At 40.3% G+C, this 24124-nt stretch overlaps 1 protein-coding gene across 3 annotated transcripts in view; it reads left to right on the top strand.

Moving 5' to 3' along the window:
- TRRAP (transformation/transcription domain associated protein) overlaps window positions 1-24124 on the top strand; it is a 242519-nt gene that overhangs the window by 15008 nt on the left and 203387 nt on the right. For all 3 annotated transcript variants that reach the window (XM_073590992.1, XM_073590991.1, XM_073590990.1), the window contains exons 5-17: window positions 575-679; window positions 7037-7120; window positions 7658-7714; window positions 9035-9160; window positions 9345-9422; window positions 11749-11837; window positions 12184-12280; window positions 12388-12526; window positions 14641-14719; window positions 14973-15207; window positions 18887-19205; window positions 22417-22514; window positions 23876-24070. In XM_073590992.1, coding sequence (XP_073447093.1) covers window positions 575-679; window positions 7037-7120; window positions 7658-7714; window positions 9035-9160; window positions 9345-9422; window positions 11749-11837; window positions 12184-12280; window positions 12388-12526; window positions 14641-14719; window positions 14973-15207; window positions 18887-19205; window positions 22417-22514; window positions 23876-24070 — 1701 coding nt within the window. The remainder of the gene's footprint in view (window positions 1-574; window positions 680-7036; window positions 7121-7657; window positions 7715-9034; window positions 9161-9344; window positions 9423-11748; window positions 11838-12183; window positions 12281-12387; window positions 12527-14640; window positions 14720-14972; window positions 15208-18886; window positions 19206-22416; window positions 22515-23875; window positions 24071-24124) is intronic.

Raw genomic sequence — 24124 nt, 5'->3', positions numbered from 1 at the left:
TCTTTGTTCCTTGTTGCTGGCACGGATCCTGATGAAGCATTTAATAGTGAAATGCATTGATCCTGCACACTTCTCTTTTGTGGACAGAAGCTGATTATATGTCACATACTGCAACATCTTTCAATTTGTCCAGCAATGCATATATTAGACTTTGTGGTTTTAAGGATTTTTTTTTTCTTTAAATAAAGATGTATACTTTTTAACAATTGTTGACTTTTGGCTGACTGCACATTTAGGCTGGGTTCACACTATCTTCGCATGCGGCTCACAGCAGGGGTCCGGTGCGTCCTCGTTCATTGTTTCAGGTCTGATTTCGGTCAGAATTTTTGGCTGAATTCGGACCTGAAACGGACCAAAAGACGCACAGGGCTTCTTTGCAAATTCGCACCGGAGCCGCAGCGGAGATATGTGAACTGGCTCCATAGAGAGCCGGTTAAAATCTCCAGCCTTAATGCACTTGTCTCACTCTCCACTGCCCTGTGGTGTGGTCAGAGAGAACTATATCATTTTCTTATGTTGCTTCTTACTATGTTGTATTAATTTTTATATATTTTTTTATTTTTTTTTATTACAGCAATTGCGTAAGTTAGTTCTAGAAATAATCCACCGGATCCCCACCAACGAACACCTCCGCCCTCACACCAAAAATGTTCTGTCTGTCATGTTTCGTTTCCTGGAGGTAAGGTCAATGGTATTTTTATTTTTTATTTTTTTTAGGAATACGTGTGTCTTTGTAGTTAAATAGCCATTGTGTTGTATTTTATTCAGTGCCAGCAGTCCTAAAATTATAAACTTATTCTATGCAGCCCATGCTTTAATTGAAGGGTCTAGAACAGTGCCCAAGAGGAAGTATGCTGAGGCTGGCCATAGATGGTTTGAACTTTGTCCAATTGTGTCTGAATCAGACAAAATTTGAGCTGTGTGTGGCCCTGCAAGCGTCATCCATGATGGGTGGAAAATTAGCAGCCAAACTGTGACTACATTCTATCAGATGCAGTCACTGTTCGGATATTTATGCAGCCACAAGTGCCATGGCAGCGTGAATAAGATAGCTGGCAGTAAAAATATCTCCATTCACATTCTCTTAAGCCAGACCATACATGGATCGAACTTTGATACACGTTTGGGCTTAGTGTGTAGAGGTCGACCGATGTATCGGCAGATATTTGGCTTTTTTTACTTAATCGGCATCAGCAGATTGTGCTGATAAAAAAAGCCGATTATAACTTCAGCGGGACTTGCAAATGACTTCTGTAATAGAAGTCAATTGCAAGTTGTCTGAAGGTTTCTTCTCTCCTCCTCTGGGCAGCCTGCCAAGTCTGATAAGAAGATACATTGTATCTCTTCGGGTTCTTTTATCAATAGACTGAACTCTGTGTGTAGAAGTTCTCAGTTTAACCATTTAAAGACTAAATCTTTTTTGACATTTGTTGCTTACAAGTAAAAATTCTGTATTTTCTGCTAGAAAATCACTTGGAACCCCCAAACATTATATATATTTTTTTAGCAGAGACCCTAGGGAATAAAATAGCGGTTGTTGCAATATTTTATGTCACACGGTATTTGCGCAGCGGTCTTTCAAACGCAATTTTTTAAAATAAAATACACTAATTAAAAAAAAAAAAAAAATAAGCAGTAAAATTAGCCCATTTTGTTTCGTCCAAAAGTTTTGGTTACCTGTTTTTGTGTATTTAATATTTAAGATATAGTTATTTTTGTTTTAATCTAAATTATACATACAAGTGAACTGATTGGAGGTTTTTTTTGTTCAATAAATGTTTAAATGTAAAAAATTTTCTGTATCACTTATTACTTAAGGTTGCTTTCACACTGGAGCGGGCATGCGTTGACGGTAAAATGCTGTTAGTTTTAGCGGCGCTTTACCGTCATTTTAGCGGCGCTATTCGGCTGCTAGCGGGGCGCTTATAACCCAGCTAGCGGCCGAGGAAGGGGTTAAATGCGCCCCTGAAGTGCTGCTGCCGAAACGCTTTGCAGCCGCTTCGGCAGCGGTGCGCATTCATTTTAATGGGCAGGAATGGTGGAGCAGCGGTATACACCACTCCAAAGACATCCTGCCAGCGCATCGCCTCAGTGTGAAAGCACTCGGGATATCACACTGAGACTGTAGGGAAGCCGTTTTACAGGCACTTTACAGGCGCTATTTTTAGCCCAAAAACGCCTAAAAAAACGCCCCAGTGTGAAAGGGGTCTAACTGTTAGATTTTATGAGATGAAAGGGGAAAAAAAAAGAAAAAAAAAAAAATCGGCCTAATATATCGGCCCAAAAAAATCGGCATCACATATCGGCCATCGGCCACCGCGATTTCTAAATATCGGCATCGGCCAGAGAAAAACCCATATCGGTCGACCTCTATTAGTGTGCCCAGGTAGATTATCCCCAAGACCACCATTTTGATTTGGGTTGATGGGGGGGGGGGGGGGGAATCAAATGATTTTCTTTCCTGTATATGGCTACCTTGAGGTTAGGCTACAGTATTTATTTTTTTTTCCTCTAGTGCTGACTGTCTAAAACTTTGGTAAAGGAAACCATTTCTCTCTTACAAATCAAATTTCTAAGCTATATAGTAGGCACTTAGCCACTTAATGTCCTTTTTTCCGTCTTTTAAAACGTTTTGGACTTGCAGTGGTTAAAACAAGGCCATGGCAGCAGTTATGGACATGGGTTCATTGACCTTCCCCTTTTTTTTTTTTCCCCACTGACAGAAACCATTGGCACAGCAGGGGGCATTCCTAGCAAAATGATGAAATTATCAGCCTTGAGCCCGAAAGATGTGACTCTTGGTGTATATGTGTGAGTGCGTGCGCGCAGTGAAAGTTGAGTGTGGACAGTGTGTGTGTATTTTTAATAAGAGTTCACAATGGGTGCTGAAAGCTAAACTGATAAGATCTGATTGCTGTCACTTTGTAAGCCATTATAGGCTGACCTGGAATGCTATGTTGCTACTTAAAGTGGGATTCCGGCCAGCAAAATTTTTTTTTTTAAAGTTAGCAGCTACAAACACTGTAGCTGCTGACTTTAAATAAGTACACTTACCTGTCCTGGAGGCCCGCAATGTCGGCCGCCCGAGGCCGACCTGTCCCTCGGCTCTCGGGTCTCGGCACCGCCATCCTAAGTAAGGGAAACAGGCAGTGGAGCCTTGCGGCTTCACTGCCAGTTTCCTACTGCGCACGCACGAGCGCTCTGTGGATGGCCCCGTGGTTTTCTGGGAACACACACAGTTCCCAGAAGGCAACGGGGCCGCTCACTGAGGAGCATTACACGCCGCGGAATAGGAAGAGGCAGATTAGGAAGACTGCCTAGCAACAAGGGTTTCAGGTAAGTAAAATGTTTTTTTTTTTTTTTTTTTTTTTTTAAGCTTTTTGGTGCAATTTTTTTTTTGGGCTGGCCATCCACTTTAATTAGTGTTCTCTGACCACACCACAGAGGAGTGGAGAGTGAGATAATGTGCTGTCACCCAAAAGTCAACAATTGTTAAAAAGTATACATCTTTGTTGTAAGACACGAAAAACAAATGACATCTTTAAAACCACAGAAATAAAGCCTAATATATGCACTTCTGGACAAATTGAAAAGATGTTGCAGTATGTGATACTTAATCGGATTCTGTCCACAAAAGATAACCCGGCAGGATCAACGTGTTTTGCTATTTAATGCTTCATCAGCTCTCATTTTGTAATCCATTTGTTGAAATTTTTTGTTTAAACTGTATTATACTTTAATTATATTCTAATCTATTCCAATTTTAATATGTGCAGCTTCTTTGTTCCTTGTTGCTGGCACGGATCCTGATGAAGCATTAATAGTGAAATGCATTGATCCTGCACACTCCTCTTTTGTTGACAGAAGCTGATTATATGTCACATACTGCAACATCTTTCAATTTTATTTTAATTTTTTTACAGCTGTTCAGTAAAAGTGATTGGGTTGGTTGTGCAGCTGCCCAAGTACTTTTATGTTAGTCAAGAGGGACAGTAAGAATCGTGTACTTCTGGGTTTGTGGTAGACTTAAAGTGGAGCTTCAGTCTTTTTTTTTTCATCTTTCCATCTATTAAATCTTCTGCTCTTCTTGTTTGAACTTTGGATAGTAAATTTTTTTTTTTTTCTGCCAGTAAATACCTTTTATACAGCCCACTTCCTGTTTCTTGCCTGGTAAAAAGCCTAGGCGTATGACATTATGTACGGCTCTCTCTCACTCTTGTGAGAGTTTGCCAGGAAGGGAGTGGGGATGAGTCAAAAGAGGGCCAATGAGAGCTGCAGCGCTTGAGGTGTGTCTGTGTAAATCCCAGAAGTGAACAGGCAGCAGCTTCAGCTGCCCACACTTAAAATGGTTGCAGCCAGACTCAGTGGAGGGTGATTTCTGGAGCATTTTTGGCAAGTACAGAATCACAAAATATATATATATATATATATATATATATATATATATATATATATATATATATATATATATATATATAATTTTACATTTATTTATATTAAACAAAGTGGGTGGAGTGAAGCTTCAGAATTGCAAATATGTTTTTATTACAGATTATGTGAGCACACTGCAGTTCCTCTTTTTAACAGTCCCCTCGCCTTCCAAATCCAGTCACCTGGCCTGAGCTCTTTCAGGTTGGGTTTGAGTCCCTTCAAATTATTGTCTGATAACCGGTTGCTGATAACAAAATTTTCCAAGGGCTTCAGAATCTCATCAGGACAGCAAAGTAGTGCGGTAAAGGATGAGAGGGCACATAATGATTTTTGTGTGTGGTTGTTATTTATTCATCTTGAAAGAATACACGTTTAACAATAGTTCTTTTAAATACTAAAACAAAACAATTAGTTGATTTGCACACAAAAGGTTATTAAATTCCAACAATGTATAAGAAAGTAACATAACACGCCTAGATCAGCCACAATGAAAATTGACTCTCACTGATCTTCCAGAAGGATAGCACCAACCCATACAACAATCTAAAATGAAGATATCACCTGGCACTGATTTGCACACAAAGCTCTACTAAATTGCAACAATGTATAGAAAGTAACATAACAAGCCTAGATTAGTCACAATGTAAATTAACTCCCACTGATCTTTCAGAAGGAAAGCAGCAATCATATACAAATAAGTTGTCTTGGCCCATCCACTAAGTGGGTGACAATGCACTTTGTCCTTGCAGCACAGCTTTGAAGGGAAGCGCTTTCCTTTGCTAGCAAAATTCAAACTGAAAAGGCAAAGCACACCAGCATAGTGTAAATTTCTCTTTTAATAGTGTATTTAAAGTTTCAAATGTAGTTCCTGACTCCTGTGTCAGCTGCTTGTGGCGAGCGGCCTCTGACTCGGGCAGTTCTGGTGTATGAGGTTGAGCAATTGGTGATCCAGTTGCCTCTGCAGTGTCCTCCTCACAACGTGGTCCCCCATCTGGAAGCTCCACTAATCGCTGTGCATGCCACTTGGTGCTGTTGTCCAGAACGTGTTTCAAGGACATTGTTTTTTCATTGGCCCAACACCATTTAACTCTTTCATGACTAAGCCTATTTTTGAAATTTGGTGTTTACAAGTTAAAATCCGTATTTTTTGCTAGAAAATTACTTAGAACCACCAAACATTATGTATATTTTTTTTAGCAGAGAATCTAGAGAATAAAAATGGAGATCGTTGCAATATTTTATATCACACGGTATTTGTGCAGCGGTGTTTTAAACGCAAATATTTGGAAAAGGGACACTTTCATGAATTTTAAAAAATCCAAACAGTAAAGTTACCCCAATTTTTTTGTGTAATGTGAAAGATGATGTTACGCCGAGTAAATAGATACCAAACATGTCACGCTTTATAATTGCACGCACTCGTGGAATGGCGACAAACTACTGTACCTAAGAATTTCCATATGCAACGTTTTAAATTTTTTTTACGGTTACCAGGTTAGAGTTACAGAGGAGGTCTAGTGCTAGAATTATTGCTCTCACTCTGACGATCACGGCGATACCTCACATGTGTGATTTGAACACCGTTTACATATACGTGCATGACTTCCGTATGCGCTTTCTTTGCTGCGCGAGCTCGCAAGGACGGGGGCACTTTAAAAAAAATTCTTTTTTTTCTTATTTATTTTATTTATTTTTAAATTCATAAATTGTGTTTAAAAAAAAAAAAAAAAAATTTTGATGACTTTTATTGCTGTCACAAGGAATGTAAACATCCCTTGTGACCGTAATAGGTGGTGACAGGTACTCTTTTTGGAGGGATCGGGGGTCTAAACAGCCGAGTGGCTTTTAGCGGCATCGGTTGTTATACACGGATAGCCAATCGCCGGCTCTAAACAACGGTACCGGGATGATGCCTGCAGCTGCGGGCATCATCCCGGTATAACCCCCGAAAGCCGAGTACGCATATCTGCGTACGGTCGGCGGGAAGGGTTAAACAGGATGGTCTAGGGCAGGGGGTCTCCAAACTTTCTTAAAGGGCCAGTTTATTGTCCTTCAGACAAGCTGGACTATGGCCAACAGCAGTATAACATTTCCTGGCACTAGGCATAAACATGTTTGGTATTGGGGGGGGTAATGGTGCCCTATCATTGTGAGGTATAGTGCCCCATTTATTGGTGTTGGTGGGAGAAATTGTGCCCCATTGTTGTTGTCAATTAGTAGACTAGTGTCTCATATAAGTGAGGAGAATAGTCCCCCAAGGACCGGATAATGGTAAGCAAAGGGCCGCAGTTTGGAGACCACAGGTCTAATGTGATTAACAGCTGCTGGATTTCATTAAGTCAAGCCTGGACTACTGTGCATTATGCCGCATATAAGGGGAATAAGAAGAAACTAACTACGGTATACCGGCATTAATAAAATGAATGGGACATTACTTAAATTGCTAGCTGCCAGCAGCTGTGCTTTAGGCTGCTGCATTCTTTACACGTATTACAAGTTAGACTGGACTTGGCTGTCTCTGTTATGATTTTAAGTGTAAAAAAATTCTTTTTTATTCTTTTTAAATGAAACTAAGAAAAAGTAATCAATGTTTATCGTTTTGTAGATTGAAAACGAGGAAAATGTTTTGATCTGTTTACGAATCATCATAGAGCTACACAAGCAGTTCAGGCCACCGATCACCCAAGAGGTAATGTGCTTTATAGCGCCATGTGGGTTTATTAGGCTTGTTGCTATGTTATGAAGGTTGGCACATTCACTTTGTGGGAAAGCACACCTGTAAAGCTGTGGTTTGGCTCTCCATTGATGTGAATGGAGAATGGATGCTGTGGGTACACATGTGCCAGTATAGATTGGAGGATAGTTGGAGATTTCAGCCACAGGTGGAAGGGCAACTGTTATATTTGTTTGACAGCTGCAAAACCTGTCTTTTGTGGACTGGAAAACATCTCCCTCTGTTATGGAGAAAAGGGAAGATGTTGTGTAGTCCAAACACACTCCCTGTCCTAGGGTGACAAAGCTAGGACAGGAAGTGTGTTAATGGCAGATCACCAGGTTAAACTAAAGGAACGAAAAGTGTGAAAATAACGATTGGTAAGCTGCAATACTATCAATTTGTGTGCTTGAGTTTAGGTATGCTTTAAAACTGTATGACATATTTTATCTTATCTTTTATCACATTCTGCTTTAGGATAGTTTTAAACTATTTTGTGTCCATTTCTTTTAGATTCACCATTTCCTTGACTTTGTCCGCCAGATTTATAAAGAGCTTCCAAAAGTTGTGGTAAGTGTTTTCAATGCCTGTCTCCAATTGCCCTTGTGTTGACCGGAATATGCAGCACAATGAGCTCTGTACCCTACCTACATGAATAAATATAACATTTTGAGTATTGGTGAATCCCAACTGATAAAAACTTCCCCTTCACCGGCTTTGAAGTAGTTTTGGCTTCATTTCAGCAAAGTTGGACTTCTCTGTAAATCAGGCTGAAGCTGAGGTATATGTTGTGTGTATTTGGAATCTGTCCACAATGGGTGTACAGAAGTCAGAGAACCACAACTTCTTGCAGACATTGGCATGCTGGCCATTTTGGGTTGAACTCCTTGTTTGTTATGAGTAAGACACACAAGACCTTTGCTGGGCCTACATCTGTAGTCTTATATTACTTTTTCACTTATGTGTGTAGAGTGACCTTAAAGTGGTTGTAAGCCTCTGATTTTGAGTTTTACCTATAGGTAAGCCTAGAATAAGGCTTACCTATAGGTGGTGGAAATATCTCCTAAACAATATTTACCTTGTAGTGTGTCGATTGATGTAATCGGCACATGCACTATGAAGAAACGGACCTCTGTGGCGTTTCTTCACTCGCAAGTGCCGTGACTGACGGCTCCAGCGTGCATGCGCGGGTGTGACATCACACGGCTCCGGCCAGTCTCGGTGCCGGAGCCCGCGGCCCCAGAAGCAATCTATATGTGTGTATTATTATTATTATTAGATACACCCCTTTCTATCGGAACCATCATTAACTTTTCCAGAAATTTGAGCTACAGTAGATCTTCTATTGGATCAGACTACACTGCCCAGCCTTCACTCCTCATTTGCATCAGTCACATCATGACACTTTCGCTGGTGAATAACCATTTTTCCTTCTTTGCGTCTTTTTTGGTGGATCCTGAACTGTGGTGGTAGTATGGTGGAGTATCCTACATGAGCTCAGTTATGGTTTTTGAGATGTTCTGACCCAGTTGTCCAGTTATTTACAGTTTTGGCCCTTGTAAAATCCTTATGCTTTCCCATTTTTCTGCTTACAACACATAAACGTCAGGGAGAACATGTTCACTTGCTTCTAGTATATCCCACCCACTTTTTGATGTCATTTTAACGGGATAACCCATTCTATTCACTTTACCTTTCAGTGGCCATAATGTTATGGATGATTTGTGTATGTGTGTATATGTGTGTGTGTGTGTGTGTATGTATATGTATATATATATATATATATATATATATATATATATATATATATATATATATATATATATATATATATATATATATATACTCTAACATTTGTTTTGCTCTTCTTTTTTTTTTTTTTAAATAAAGAATCGCTACTTTGAGAACCCTCCTGTGATTGCTGAAAACACTGTTCCTTCACCCGAAATGGTTGGCATGATTTCCACCATTGTTGTCAAAGTAAATCCAGAGCGAGAAGACAGTGAGACAAGAACAGTAAGTGGAATGTTTTGCTACCTTTTTATCATTCCGCTATGATTGAAACAGATCAAAACCTACAATTGGAAAAATATTTCTTGATCAGTAATATGATGTTCATTTGGAGATTTTGAGTTGTGTTTTCTGCATGTAACTTACACCTTCAACTCCCTGTTGGCTGATTTTGTTTGTTTCTTTACAGCACACAATCATCCCCAAAGGCTCCCTTTCCTTGAAGGTGCTGGCGGAGTTGCCAATCATAGTAGTTCTTATGTACCAAGTAAGTCTGTTTCTTCGTATAATACTTTGATATCAATAGTGACAAACAGTCTGAACACATTTAACGCTGTGATAATTTAGCATCTGAGCTTGTGTGTGTGGTGGTGGTGGTGGGTTTTTTCTTTTTTTTTTTTTTCTGTATGACACAACTCTGCATTAGATACCCATGAAAACATTAATGTTAATATATACGGTGTGTGTGTGTGTGTGTGTATGTGTATATATATATATATATATATATATATATATATATATATATATATATATATATATATATATATATATATATATATATATATATAATATATTTATTTTTCAATAACTTTTATGAAAAATTCAATAAAAGTTAATGCAAAACATTTCAAGGATCCATAGAAAGTACAAAGCCTCATGCACACTGGAAGTTTTGCAAACTCTTCCAGAAGCCTTTCCTCCCGGCAGCAGCATTTTAGCAGAAAAAATGGCTGACGCTTGTAACGCATTAAGGTGTGTTCCAGGCGCCAAGCGCTTGGGCGTTCATTTCATTGGCCTGAATAATTTATTCCGGCTATTGAAATTAATGCCCAAGCGCTAAACGTACCTAGCGTTAACACGTATTACATGCATTTACATGCTTCGATCGTTTTTTCTGCTAAAACTCTGTTGCTTCTGGATGCACGGGCAGTGGGTTGTTTGTTTTTTTTTTTTTTTCTGCTTGCCACAAAACACTGCTAAAAGTGTGTGTGCATGGTCACATAGGCATGAGGCCCTAAGCATATCAAAATTGTGCAAGTAAAAGGAAGACATTTCCCAACAATTATCATTCCCTGAAAGGGGTTGTAAACCCTCACATATGCATTCACTGCATTAAGGTGAAAAACCTTTTTGTGCTGTGGCAGCCCCCCCAGAGCCCCCTTTTTTTTCCTTACTAGAGCCCATTGGTTCCAGCGACAGGGATGAGCCCAGCATCTTCAGCCGCTGTCTTGGGTTCTCATTGGATAGATTGATAGCAGCGGGAACCATTGGCTCCCGCTGCTGTCAATCAAATCTAGTGACATGGGAGCGGGGGGGCGGGGTCGAGTCCTGCTGTCTGTGTCATTGGACGTAGCAGCAGGACTCGGGACGTACCCGCACGAGTGCCCCCATGGAAAGCAGCTGTCCGTTCGGTTCGGTACGCTATTTTGAGTGTTTCCATTATGAAAGCGGCCCATACAACCAAACCGAACCGCACCATTCTGGGTCCTACTTCAGATGTGGGGCCATAGAAAATGGTATGGTTTGGTTAGGGCGGAGCTGCTATACATTCCACTGATTTGCGGACGTGTGACGCCATGCTAGGCATTTTTTCTAAACCCACGTATGGCCCCTGGCCGTCCGACTTGCAGTAAAAATGCTCACCTGAATAGGCCGGACCATTCTAGGCCTTCCAAACTGTACCGACCCGAATCGATCCGCTCAGTGGAAACGAGGCATAAGTGACACTCAAATAGGATAGAAAAGGAGAAAGGAAGAGAAAGATAAGGAGATCTGTGTGTACATCTCTACTGCCACTTCAGTATCTGCTCTCAGGAAAAAGGTTGTATATAAAGTATCCATGGATTCCAGACTCTGTGTGTCCTTTTTAAAATTCTAACCATATCCATTTTTATTTCATGGAAGATAAATCTACCACTTTTGCATGCCTTAACGATCGCAATTTTACCTGTTAGGAACATATAAAAAAAAATCAACGTTTGGGAATATTATTAATACATGCAGCTGTATTTGAATGGAAAACACCTGTGTTTGAGAATGACACCTGTCAAAATTGAGATGTGTATTCTGATCCTTAGTTTATGGATACTGGATTTTGGGGTTTGGCCAGCTCTAGGGAATGTTTTGTGGAGACGTATGCCTTTGTTATAGTTAAAGTATAACTGAAGGCAAAAATGTTTTTTTAGTTTTTGGATAGAGTGGAGTGAGATTAGAACCCCTGTCAGTTTTTCTTGGTGTCTGTGTCCCTTTTAAGGCGATTCACCCTCTATTTATTTGTCCTTTTTTTACCATTATCATCAAAAGTAAAAGAAAATCTAAAATTTTGGGTTGTCCCAAAATGTAAGAGGGAAAATCTTCCAATGTGGACACTAGTTCTGGTGACTTGGGGGTCCCCAAGGAATTCCCCTAATTTTCATGAATTTCCTCTCACTTTCTGTTTGGCTATGGGACAGGAAGTGAAGGAAAATCTCCTTGCAATGGGACACAGATGGCGGGGGAAAAAAAAAGTTTTGCCTATAGTTTTACATTAAGTTGTTGTTGTGTGTTTGTTTTTTATTTAATTGTCTTTTTTTTTTTTTTTTTTAAACCTGCAGCTCTACAAGCTAAATATTCACAACATGGTGTCAGAATTTGTCCCTTTGATCATGAACACAATTGTAACCCAAGTTTCCGCCACTGCCAGGTATTTGTACCTCCTTACAGCCTGTAAATTTCTGTTTACTGTCAGTACAGCATTAACATGGGAAAAGTTTGACATATTTTTATAAAAGTATTGTCTTTTGGATGTATGGCTTGAATTCTACTACAAAATAACTTGTGTATCTGCCATAAGGAATATTTTTAGCAATAAGAGCATAAAATAATACTAGCAGCTAAAAAATCACAATCGTTACATCAAATGATGTGCGTTCTAGCACAATGAATTGAGCCTAATGTCTGTTCAGGAATAAAAATGTGTTTGTTTTTTTATAATTTGTTGTCAAATAGCAAACTATTAATTGTAAGTATTTTTCTTGTTTAATTTTTAGGCAGCACAAGTTATACAACAAAGAACTCTATGCTGATTTTATTGCTGCCCAGATCAAAACATTATCGTTTTTGGCTTACATCATTAGAATCTATCAGGTATGATGTCTTATGAGTTTAATTTGACCTGTATGTCTTCCCCTGCATGGTATTGCAGTGGCCATATTCAGATATTCTTGTGGTGTTTTTTTTTTTTTTTTGTACAGGATACCGTGGCAAAGCATTCCCAACAAATGGTTAAAGGCATGCTGCAGCTTCTTACCAACTGCCCGCCGGAAACGGCTCACCTCCGGAAAGAGCTGCTCATTGCTGCAAAGCATATCCTCAGCACAGATTTAAGAAGCCGTACGTAATCCATTTATGATTTTAGATTTTTCCTTTTGAATAAAGCTCGATTTGAAAATATCCTGTAATAACACTAACGCTTGTATACCAACTACTGATTTGATCTGCCACTAATATGTTCTCCCCCAAAAACATTTTTTGCAGTTTCTGCTGATGTAATATGGTTTGGTTGTTTCTTTTGTCACCTTTCCATAAAGTTGTGTTTCTGAATGTGTGGGAGGCAGTATTGGTTGTATGTTCATTATATGCGCAGGACAGGCTTGTGAGTATACTCTTGCTCTAGTGTCAGGTTCCAGTGGCAGCCATCAGAGGGGGCATGATGGGTTCTCAACAGTGGGGATAGCTCGTTTGCTATCTTTTTTTGAGGCCTTTTTAGGGAGGAGAGTGTTCTTGTTGAACATGGGTTCCTTTAATTGGGGGGACATCATTGGAATAGCCATAAAGATGATACTTATGCAAAACCCTTCTGGGCAAGATTGTTTAGTGACATACAATTAAAACTGACGTAAAGTAAACAAAACTGTTGATGTGCCGCATGTAGTATTGTCTTACCTTCCTCTTTAATGTGACAACACTATAGAGTGGATTTACTAAAGGCAAATAGATTGTGCGCTTTGTAAGTGCAGTTGCTTTCATTTTTTGCCAGATCTTAGGCCGGCCATACACTGTTTGAATCTCAGACGGTTCAACAGGAACCGGCGTAGATTCAAACCGTTAATGGGCAGGCTAAATGTACCAAGCTGATCAATCGATTAACTTGGGTACAACCAGCCTGTCGGATTCTCTTGCAATTATTGCTAGCGGCTGCTATAGCCACTAGTGATCAACGGGAACGGCTTCCCCTGCCGGGAGAAGACAATGTGTATACAAATATGTTGCACTTATAACATAAGTGATCCTAAATGACAATGAGAAAACACAAAGGTGCACAATTGCAAAAACAATAAAACAACAAATTCTGAGTGAACAAAAAGTGCAGAATCTGTGTATAAAAGTCTATATGAAAAAACTCTTCATCAACAGTGGAAATAATAATAGAGTCCGTGGCAGGAAACAAAAACAGTGTGATTCCAAAAGTGTAGTAAAAATCAAAAAATCCTTCAATCTTCACCCAAGAAGAGAAAGAGGATGAGACAGGAGGAGGGGGAAGGAAATCCTGAGATCAGAAGACCAAACACCACTCGATATGTGGGGACCCTTAACCGAACTGGTGGACCCTCTAAAGAGCAAGGTCTAATGCGCCAGCAGATTTAGCCCTCTGCAGGGTCTAACAAGCCTCCGTCCTCCTGAGGCACTCCAAACACAGCGGAAAACCTCTGATGTTCTGGTTGGAAATGGAGAGTCCGGTCTGTGAAGCACACTGAACCAAATGTTTTTTTTTATCAGCAAAACAGTGGACTCCCAGGTTCCTAGACCAACAGGGGGTTGAGGCAAGAGGGAGCTCACAATCCAGGTGGCCCTGGAGAAGATGCTCTTGGCTGATGCTTTATAAATATGCAATTTAAAACTTGAAACTTCAGCGCAGTATTTACCTTTGTATTTTTCACTTTTGTTTACTGGGAGAAGACAATGGCCCGACAGGAGAGGGATTCCTGTGTATGGCCGGCCTTAGTAAATGTGGTAAAGCTCTGCTGGTTTCTGTCATCCAATCAAGGATATACAAGGAGTCCAAGGATTATAATGGGGTGTACATGACTAACCAAATCTGTTTAAAGATATACATTGTGAATGATAAGCCTAGAGCAGGCTATACATTTATGCAATTTTCTTTGCTTCAACTACAGATTGAAGGAATAAAATTGGTTGATTCCCCCATCAAACATGGTCAGTGTTGATGAAGCAATCCCTTCCACAGTGCTATTATGTTCTGCTGCCAGGGAGCCTTCCCCTGCGGCAGAATACAATGATCACTGCTGCACGGCTATAGACACCTGCAGTGATTTAGACACCTGCAGTGATTGGATAAAAAAACTAAAACAAAAAAAACCATAGGCTGGTTGTACTGAAATTGAGCAATAGATCTGGCTGAACCAGCTGTATTTCAAACAGTCTATGACTGGTTTAGGATTCTTTTTGTTAAGAAACGCTAAGACTTTTCATTATTGTATTTGTAGAGTTCATCCCTTGCATGGACAAACTCTTTGATGAATCTGTCCTCATTGGTTCTGGATACACCGCCCGGGAGACTCTCAGGTATGCTCTCTGCTTTATACATGTGTTTTGAGATTTGAACTAAGCACCATGTTTCCACAGCACTTCCCCTGGTGAAGCCTTTTTAAATAGCTTTTTTTTTTTTTTTTTTTTTTTTTTAAAGTTTACTATCCTTAGTAGTTAACTAAGCTAAGCTAAGCCAGGTCAGGTTCACTTTTATACTCCTTACAAAATTCCTAATAATGGCACATTGACAGTGTGTAAATTTTGGTCATTTTATGTTCTTTCCTCACAGACCATTGGCATACAGCACATTAGCAGATCTTGTACACCATGTTCGACAGCATCTTCCATTAAATGACTTATCTCTGGCAGTCCAGCTCTTTGCTAAGAACATTGATGATGAGTCTATACCCAGCAGCATCCAGACTATGTCCTGCAAACTACTACTGAACTTGGTGGATTGTATTCGCTCCAAGAGCGAGCAGGAAAATGGAAATGGCCGTGATATTCTCATGAGGATGTTGGAGGTAATGGTGTAAAATAGGGCTGCAACTAACGATTATTTTCATAATCAATTAGTTGGCCGATTATTGTTTTGATTAATCAGTTAATAACCTTAAAAGTGTGGTGTATAATTTAGTTAATATGTAAAGTTTAAAAAAAAAAGGCAATTTATCATTAAATATCTCTATGCAGTGGTAACCAGCTATATGGTTAGAGAGCAAAATCTCTAATCCACTCTGAGAATAACAGACAGAAGAGATATACTGTAAATAATATTAGAGGAGATATATACTGAATATACTATTAGAGGTTGAATCTGGTAAATATCATCAGACTCTCAGGCACTTACTGACATGTATGGACGCCGGTGTACTGAGCTGTATGTGTGCTGCATTGTATTTCCTGATATGTAAACAAATAATGCATTCTGTATGCAGGCCAACTGATCGGCTGGCCGATTTAATCGACTATGAAAATAGTAATTGATACATTTCATAATCAGTTGTCGATTAATCGATTAGTTGTTTCAGCCCTAGGGTAAAATGTATTATATCATTCTTGCTAAATGGCTTTTAAATGTGATCAGCACCTCATATAAGATGTTCTCCAAAAAGCTGCAAATTTCTTCTCTGTTTTCACCGAATTCACCTCTCTCCATTACCTCTTTATCGATAACTCATTTAACCGCTTGCCGCCCGCCGGCTGTCATATGACGGCCAGGCGGTGCGGCTCTCGTTCTGGGAGGGCGTCATATGACGCCCTCACCTTCCCTACCTACCAGGGGGCACCCGCCGTGTCACTGGGCACCCGATGCGCGTGCCCGGCGGGCGCGATGTCCGCCGGGCACACGCGATTGCCTGATAACACGGCAGGACGTGGATCTGTGTGTGTAAACACACAGATCCACGTCCTGTCAGAGAGGAGAGGAGACCGATCTGTGTTCTCAGTACAGAGCAACACAGATCGGTCTCCTCCCCTTGTGAGTCCCCTCCCCCTTCAGTTAGAAACATTCCCTAGGAACACAGTTAACCCCTCCATCACCTCCTAGTGGTAACCCCTTCCCTGCCAGTCACATTTATACAGTAATCAGTGCATTTTTATAGCACGGATCGCTGTATAAATGTGAATGGTCCCAAAAATTTGTCAAAAGTGTCCGATCTGCAATATCGCAGTCACAATAAAAATCGCAGATCGCCGCCATGACTAGTAAAAAAAATAAATAATAATAAAAATGCTATAAATCTATCCCCTATTTTGTAGACGCTATAACTTTTGCGCAAACCAATCAATATACGCTTATTGCGATTTTTTTTTTTTTTTTTTTTTTTACCAAAAATATGTAGAAGAATAAGTATCGGCCTAAACTGAGGAAAAAATTTGTTATAAAAAAAAAATGGATATTTATTATAACAAAAAGTAAAAAATATTGTTTTTTTTTTTTTCAAACTTGTCCCTCCTTCTTTTGTTTATAGTGCAAAAAATAAAAACCGCAGATGTGATCAAATAACACCAAAATAATGCTCTATTTGTGGGGAAAAAAATAATAAAAATTTCATTTGGGTACAGTGTTGCATGACCGCGCAATTGTCATTCAAAGTGTAACAGCGCTGAAAGCTGAAAAATGGCTTGGGCAGGAAGGGGGTTAAAATGCCCTGTATTGAGATGGTTAATCTACTCGCTATTACCGAAACCTGGCTTCATGAATCTAACACTGCGACTTCTGCTGCCCTATCTCATGGTGGTCTTCTCTGGACTTACCCCCCCAGATCCAGTGGATGTAAGGGAGGGGTTCTCGGAATCCTTCTAGCCCCACATAGCACTTATTCAGGTACTTCACCCAACTCCCTCTCTGTCACTCTCCTCATTTGAAGCCCACTGCATTTCTCTTTTCTCTCCGGTTTCTCTAAGAATAGGATTTTCGGTGACTTCAACTGTCCTATTTAATACTAACACCCCTGCCACTTCCAAACGTCTCAGTCTAACCTCCTCCTTTGACCTGAAGCAATGGATACATGCTTCTACTCACTCTGAAGGCAATAACCTTGACCTTGTTTTCTCCCACCTATGCTCTCTGTGCAACCTCTCCAACTAGCCATTCCCTCTCTCTGATCACTACCTTATTAGTTTCACGCTCTCCCTCTCCTTCACCTCCTCTCCCTCAAACTGCCTAACAGTTACCTGTAGAAACCTATGCCATCTCAACTCTTCTCTACTCTGCTACCGACCGCCTCTTTGACAGTCTCACCTTTCTCCTGCATCGACCAAGCCACTTCTGTCTACAATACTTCACTTCTAGCCTCATTGGACACACTGGCCCCCCTCACTACACAGTCAGCGTTGATGGCAGAATCTGTCCCACGGAGCTATTGTATTCTAACAGCAGGAACTCTCCTCTCTGTCAGAATACAGTGATCAGTGTTGCTGCCTATAATTGGCGGCACTATTCAAACAAAAAAAAAAACTTTTTGCTTGTATGGAAGTCAATTGAGAGGTCGACTTCTGTACAACCACTCTGCCCATAGATGGATCGAAATTCGGGGCCAGTCCCTGCTGAACCGGCCAAATTTCGATCCATCTGTAGCTGGCTTAAGCAGCCTGACTGCATTACAGTAATACATACAGAGGGTTCAACTGAGCTTTAATACATTCTAATCTGTCATCTTTATTACCTGACCTAAGTGTGCAACCAATTGCAAAATGGTGATGTTCCACAAAAAGGAGAGGATTTGCTAATTGCACCATTGTAAATTTTTAAAATGTAATTCTGTTCAGACAGGGCAACCTTTAGTAGAAATAACATGTACGGGTATAGGGGGTTAAAGAGCTAAAACTGCAAAGTCTTATAAGTAGAATTATACATAATAAATGTGTTTTTTTTTGGTATTGGCATCATTAGGTCTATCCCCATCTGAACACTCCAACTACAATTAGCGTTCACAGCCCTTCTTCCATGTGCCAACATTGATGGATTAATTACTAGTCTGTGAGAGGTAACAGACCAGGAATTAATAGATGTTAAGTAATTCTCAGCAAGTAGGTGGACGTTGGTTACCATAACCTTTTGAAAATTCTGATTGCCTGTGTTGCTTCTGACTTAAGACACAGGCCCAGGACAAGCAGATGCAAATGAAATTTAGATAAGTCAGAATTTTTTATCTCATCACTTGTTTGGTTTAGTGACTTAGTGTTGAAACATTTTTAAGAAAGAGAGGTTAGCACAAATGTATTTATTTTAATCGCCTGCCCCTTGCTGGCAGATGAAATCAAATTAAAGAAGAGTCTTTTGGAGTGTTTTGGGTGAGTGATGACATGAAAAACATGGATAAATCTGTGGGTAGAGTAAACAAGCCCTTTAGTAGACAACCTGGGGTGGATTTACTAAAACTGGGGAGTGCAAAACGTGGTGCAATTTTGCATGGTAGCCAATCAGCTTGTTCAATTAAGCTTTGACAAAAAAATGGAAGCTGAATGGTTTCTATGCAGAGCTGCACCTGATTTTCCACTCTCCACTTTTAGTAAATCAGCCCCCCTCTGTCTGGGTTGAGAGAGAGAGATTTTGGAAGCAAGAGAAATTTTAGGGTAAGCGGAGGAATCTTCTTCTTTTCCTCCTTCTTCCTTTTTTTAATTTTATTTTTTACATTTTTTTTGTAATATTTGTGTACAAACATAAACATCAGATTTTCTTATTGTACTTTAATCTAGGTGTTTGTCCTAAAGTTCCACACCATCGCCCGCTACCAGTTGTCAGCAATCTTCAAGAAGTGCAAGCCCCAGTCTGAGCTGTGTGCAGCTGATGCCATCTTAGCCAGTGTCCCACCAGCTGCTCCTGCCAATGCTTTGCCTGCTGCTCCCTCCACGCCGCTTACTCAGGTTCCACTTCTGGTCTTTGACAAGCAAGGAGAAAAAGATAAAGAGGACAAGCAAACCTTTCAAGTGACTGATTGTCGTAGCTTGGTGAAGACCCTGGTGTGTGGTGTGAAGACTATCACTTGGGGAATTACATCATGCAAAGCACCTGGAGGTAATGTTCCTATTCATACTAGGGCAGCGGTTCTGTGACTACAACTCCTAGTAAACCCTTGGCAGCAAGATTAGGTGGAGCAATATAGCTCCGATACAGCTCTTGGGTACACATTGAAGTTGATTTACTTAAACTGGAGAGTGCAAAATCTGGTGCAGCTCTGCATAGAAGCCAATCAGCTTCAAGGTTAATTGAACAAGCTGAAGTTAGAAGCTGATGGCTACCATGTACAACCGCTCCAGCTTTTGCACACTTCAGTTTTATTAAATCAACCCCAGTGTGCATTAGTGCTTAACCAGTTCCCGCCCGGCCTATAGCAAGATGACGGCCGCATGGGACTTTCGTCGATCCGAGTGGACGTCATATGATGTCATCCTGGATCGCGGCCCTGCTGCTTCCTGATCTGTCACAGCTGATGACTGATCAGTGTACCGGCCCGCTGCCGGTACCATGTGACCACAGTAGCCAATCGCAGCAGATCACATAATTATTGTAAACAATGGATGGCTTCCTTTCATGCCATCCGTTGTATACAATTGTGTTGCTAGCTGTGAGGTCACAGTGATTACATGGTACAGATGAGGCCAATCACAGCCCATCTGTACCATTTTACTTAGCTGTGGCCAATCACGGCTAGTCACAACAAAACACACTGAATCTGTTTCAGTGAAATTCACTGGTATAAACAATCATAATGTGTTTAAAAGAAAAAAAGAAGAAAAATCCTGATCACTTCCCCAGAGTAGTAGTGTTACTATGGTAACACTGTATTGCTCTGGTCACAGTGTGAAAAAAATAAAAAAATGTAATAAAGAGAATTTTGTTTTTTTTTTTGTTGTTTTTTTTATTACATACTGTCACCAGTCCGTGTCCCTGCCAAACCAGTTATATGGTAATGTACTTCACTGGTGACAGTTTAATTTCTTCATTTTCCCAAAAACTTGTGACAAAAAAATTAAACTTCAAAAAACTTGCCATACTTCTTACTAAATACCCTGGATTTTCTACTTTCAAAAAAGGGGTTATTTGGAGGATATTTGTCCTATCCTGCTGTTGTGTTTTTTTATTTTTGTTTTGTTTTGTGTTTATATTTAAAAAAAAAAAAAAAATCTTTTATTTTACATTTTATGCCATACAAAACAGTGGACAGAAAAAACGGGATAGGGAAGGCAAAATTCACCTCTAGGACAAATACTGATATCAGTAGTGCCATAAGTCATTACACCATGACTATTACTATTATAAGCCCATCCCTGTCCTAGATTTTCGCTCTAAGTGGACATTCCCCTCAAACTTTGGGGGTAGGAGAGAGGGCTTAAATAAGAAACCTTACAGCATCTTAGGTTCACAGAAACCTTACAGCATCTTAGGTTCACAGAAATTAGGAACATATAAGAGATGAATAAAATATATACAACATTATAGCTAAGGCCTCTATAAATCGGCATACACACCTGGCTCATTGGCTGAAGAGATATATCTAAACTAGGAACACCAATGCTAGTTCTGTACCTGGTTCTGAACCTGATTCAGGGTCCAGAGTTCGCCTGGACAAGCTGTCCAATTGCAGGATCCGCCAAAGTTAGAGGAGACTGGGGGCCTGTCCAGAGGTATGACTCCGCCATGAGGCCCAGATTGAGTCGAAGCGCTCACGAGTTCCCTTGCATGTGGCCACCCATCTGTCCGCTGTTTTCAGGCCTCAAGAAATGAGATTGGGTGTCAGTACATCAGGATTGATTAATTTTCAGAGCTATGCCATAGTTTGTGGACTGTATAACTTTCCTACAGACTAATATACACTGATTTGGGTTATTTCCACCAAAGAAATGTAGCAGAATACATTCATTTTGGCCTAAATTTTATGAAGAAAGCTTATTTGCGAAATTTTTTAACGGAAACAAAGAGACTCTTTTTTTTTTTCTTCGAAATTTTCTCTTTTTTTTTTTTTTTTCCCGTTTAGCAAAAAATAAGGAAAACCTAGTGGTGAACAAATATCACCAAAAGAAGTGTTGTGTGACAAAAATTATAATTTCTTATGAGTACAGTGTTGAATGACCACGCAATTGTCATTCAAAGTACGCAGTGCTTAATACTGAAAATTGGCCTTGGCAGGAAGGGGGTAAAAGTGCCCGGTATTGAAGCAGTTAAAGGGTACCTAACCCAAGAACAAAAATTTGCAGCAGTATTTTTCAAGCTAAGAACATTTTTAGTGACTACTGTAAATACGTATTGATCTTGCCAGAAATGCAGTGTCCTTGTCACTTCTTCTGAACTAAAAGAATTTTTTGTGTCTGTATACTACTTCTACCCGTCCCCATGTAATGAAGCCAAACAAAGGCAGACATGTTCAAAGTCCAGCCTGAGTATAACCCTGCATAGGTTCAGGGGAGGGAGTGTGTAATGCACAGAAATACTAGACCAAAATAAAAGCGGAAAGCCCCCGAAAAAAGAAAATAAATGCTGCCATCACATCTACATATATCCACATATATACAGATAGGTTTTAATCATTATTATTCGACTTCCCCTACGTGCACACTCTGTTGTGCAGCACTTTGCCCATTGATATCTTTTTCTGTCTCATGGATGCACACAATTTAAAGCGAAGCTCCACCCAAAAGGGGAAGCTCCACTTGTCTACCCCTCCCCCCTCACTGCAACATTTGGCACCTTTTTAGGGGGGGGTGGGGGGTGGGAAGCAAACTTCTGGCTCAGTTTGCTTCAGAGCCCACCCCCCCCCACATACCCCCACCCCCCCCCCTCCCCCTCCCCCACGCAGCCGGCCCAATCACAGAGCGGAGAGCGATTTGCACATGCGCAGTAGTTTTCCCTTAGCCGACATGGAGGCACCAGCACCCGAGAGCTTATTCAACAATTGGCTCAGGTGAGGACACTGCTGGATCCCTGGACAGGTAAGTGCCCTAATAGTAAAAGTCAGCAGCTACAGTATTTGTAGCTGCTGACTTGTAATTTTTGCAGGGTGGAGGGTGGGGGGGGGGACTCCTCTTTAATATGCTTAAAGTGACAAAGACATATTCATTCTTGCTGTAGGGAGAGTTTAGAACCAGCAGTAAACCTAAAACGGATCAGAAATATGCAGGTGTAAGACAGTGTTGCTAAGCAGGCTGTCGCTTTATTTTTGCCATTGATGTGTGCTATATTTTGGGTTACTCCCCTTTTTCTTATAATACCCTTTCCTATCCATTTACAGAAGCTCAGTTTGTCCCAAACAAGCAACTGCAGCCCAAGGAGACCCAGATTTACATCAAGCTTGTGAAGTATGCCATGCAGGCCCTAGATATCTACCAGGTAATGTGTACTTACGGAAACAAAGTTTAATAAACGTCTACTATTTTCCTAGTCGCTGGGTGCCTCTTGGCTTGGGATATATGTACATGGCATGGTCCTTTTTGTGTTGACAGAAAGAAATGATGCACTCAAATACATATTTTCAATGTTGTTTTTAAAGGGTTTTATAGCTTGTTTTTTTACAATGTAAATTTGAAAAATAAAGCAATACCGTTCACACCAATGGCATGGGATCTCTTTCTCTCGTTCCACTCTTTTCCTCTCTCGTTCCCCTCTTTTCCTCTTTCTTTTTCCCCTCTTTTCCTCTTTCTTTTTCCCCTCTTTTCCTCTCTTTTTCCCCTCTTTTCCTCTTTCTTTTTCCCCTTTTTCCTCTTTTTCTTTTTTCCCCTCTTTCCTCTTTTTCTTTTTTCCCCTCTTTCCTCTTTTTCTTTTTTCCCCTCTTTCCTCTTTTTTTCTTTTTTCCCCTCTTTCCTCTTTTTTTCTTTTTTCCCCTCTTTCCTCTTTTTTTCTTTTTTTCCCCTCTTTCCTCTTTTTTTTCTTTTTTCCCCTCTTTCCTCTTTTTCTTTTTTCCCCCCTCTTTCCTCTTTCTTTTTCCCCTTTTACCTCTCGCTCTTTTTCCCCTCTTTCTGCTCTTTGCCCTCTTCCCTTCATTTGACTTGGTATCTTCCAGTCTATGTACAGCAGAGCCCGGAGAGTTGACAGGGGAAGAAGTACAGGAAGCCAGTCAGGTGTGTTGCAGTGCAAGGAGCATCCTGATAGGAGGAGTGATCGGAATGATGAGAGCTTATCAGTATGCTGCTTTATCTTTCACTGTCCAGTCACAGGGTGGGGATGGGGGGAGTAAATGTGAAAGTGATACTACAGCAGAGAAAGATCAGGTTCCCACCACTGCAAGACAGGAATGTGCTCTATGGCAGAACTCTGTAAATATTTGAACTGGATGGACAGAAAACTTTTGCCAGGTAAACAGCTGGTATATGTATTTCATCTGTGCATTTAGCTGCCACCTTTAGAAATACATTTTCAGTATCACAAAAAAGAATTGAGCCTTGTGGTGGTTTCTGTTGAGTACTGTTCCTATAATTCTGTAGAAGTACATTTCTCTATGCTGTAGAAGGTTTTCTTTAACATACTGGAAGCAATTTTTAGAGATAACGGAGATCTTTTGGTACAAGCTGTTTTTGTCTTGTAGTTTTATCTCTTTGCTTTCTGTTTTTCAATCCGGACTTCTTTCATTGTCTCAGCAATCAGATACAAGACTCCCGTTTTAATGTTTAATTGCCTAATGCCTCATTCTTCCTTCAGGTATTATGCTGTGAATGTGTCAAGCAATACAAAATATGTATGCTTTTATTTTTTAGGTCCAGATAGCTGCGAATGGGCAGACTTACATCAGAGTGGCCAACTGTCAAACTGTACGCATGAAAGAGGAGAAGGAGGTGCTGGAGCATTTTGCAGGTGTCTTCACTATGATGAATCCCCTGACCTTCAAAGAAATCTTTCAAACTACAGTTCCATACATGGTGGAGAGGATTTCCAAAAACTATGCCCTCCAGGTGTGTGAACGGACTGCAATTTATTGATGATTGTTGAATTAACTGGGGTAAAAT

The sequence above is a fragment of the Aquarana catesbeiana genome, linkage group LG06 (assembly GCF_042186555.1).
Source record: "Aquarana catesbeiana isolate 2022-GZ linkage group LG06, ASM4218655v1, whole genome shotgun sequence".
Classification (NCBI taxonomy): Eukaryota; Metazoa; Chordata; class Amphibia; order Anura; family Ranidae; genus Aquarana; species Aquarana catesbeiana.
The sequence above is the reverse complement of the archived record's forward strand: the minus strand, read 5'-3'. Positions and strand labels throughout refer to the sequence as shown.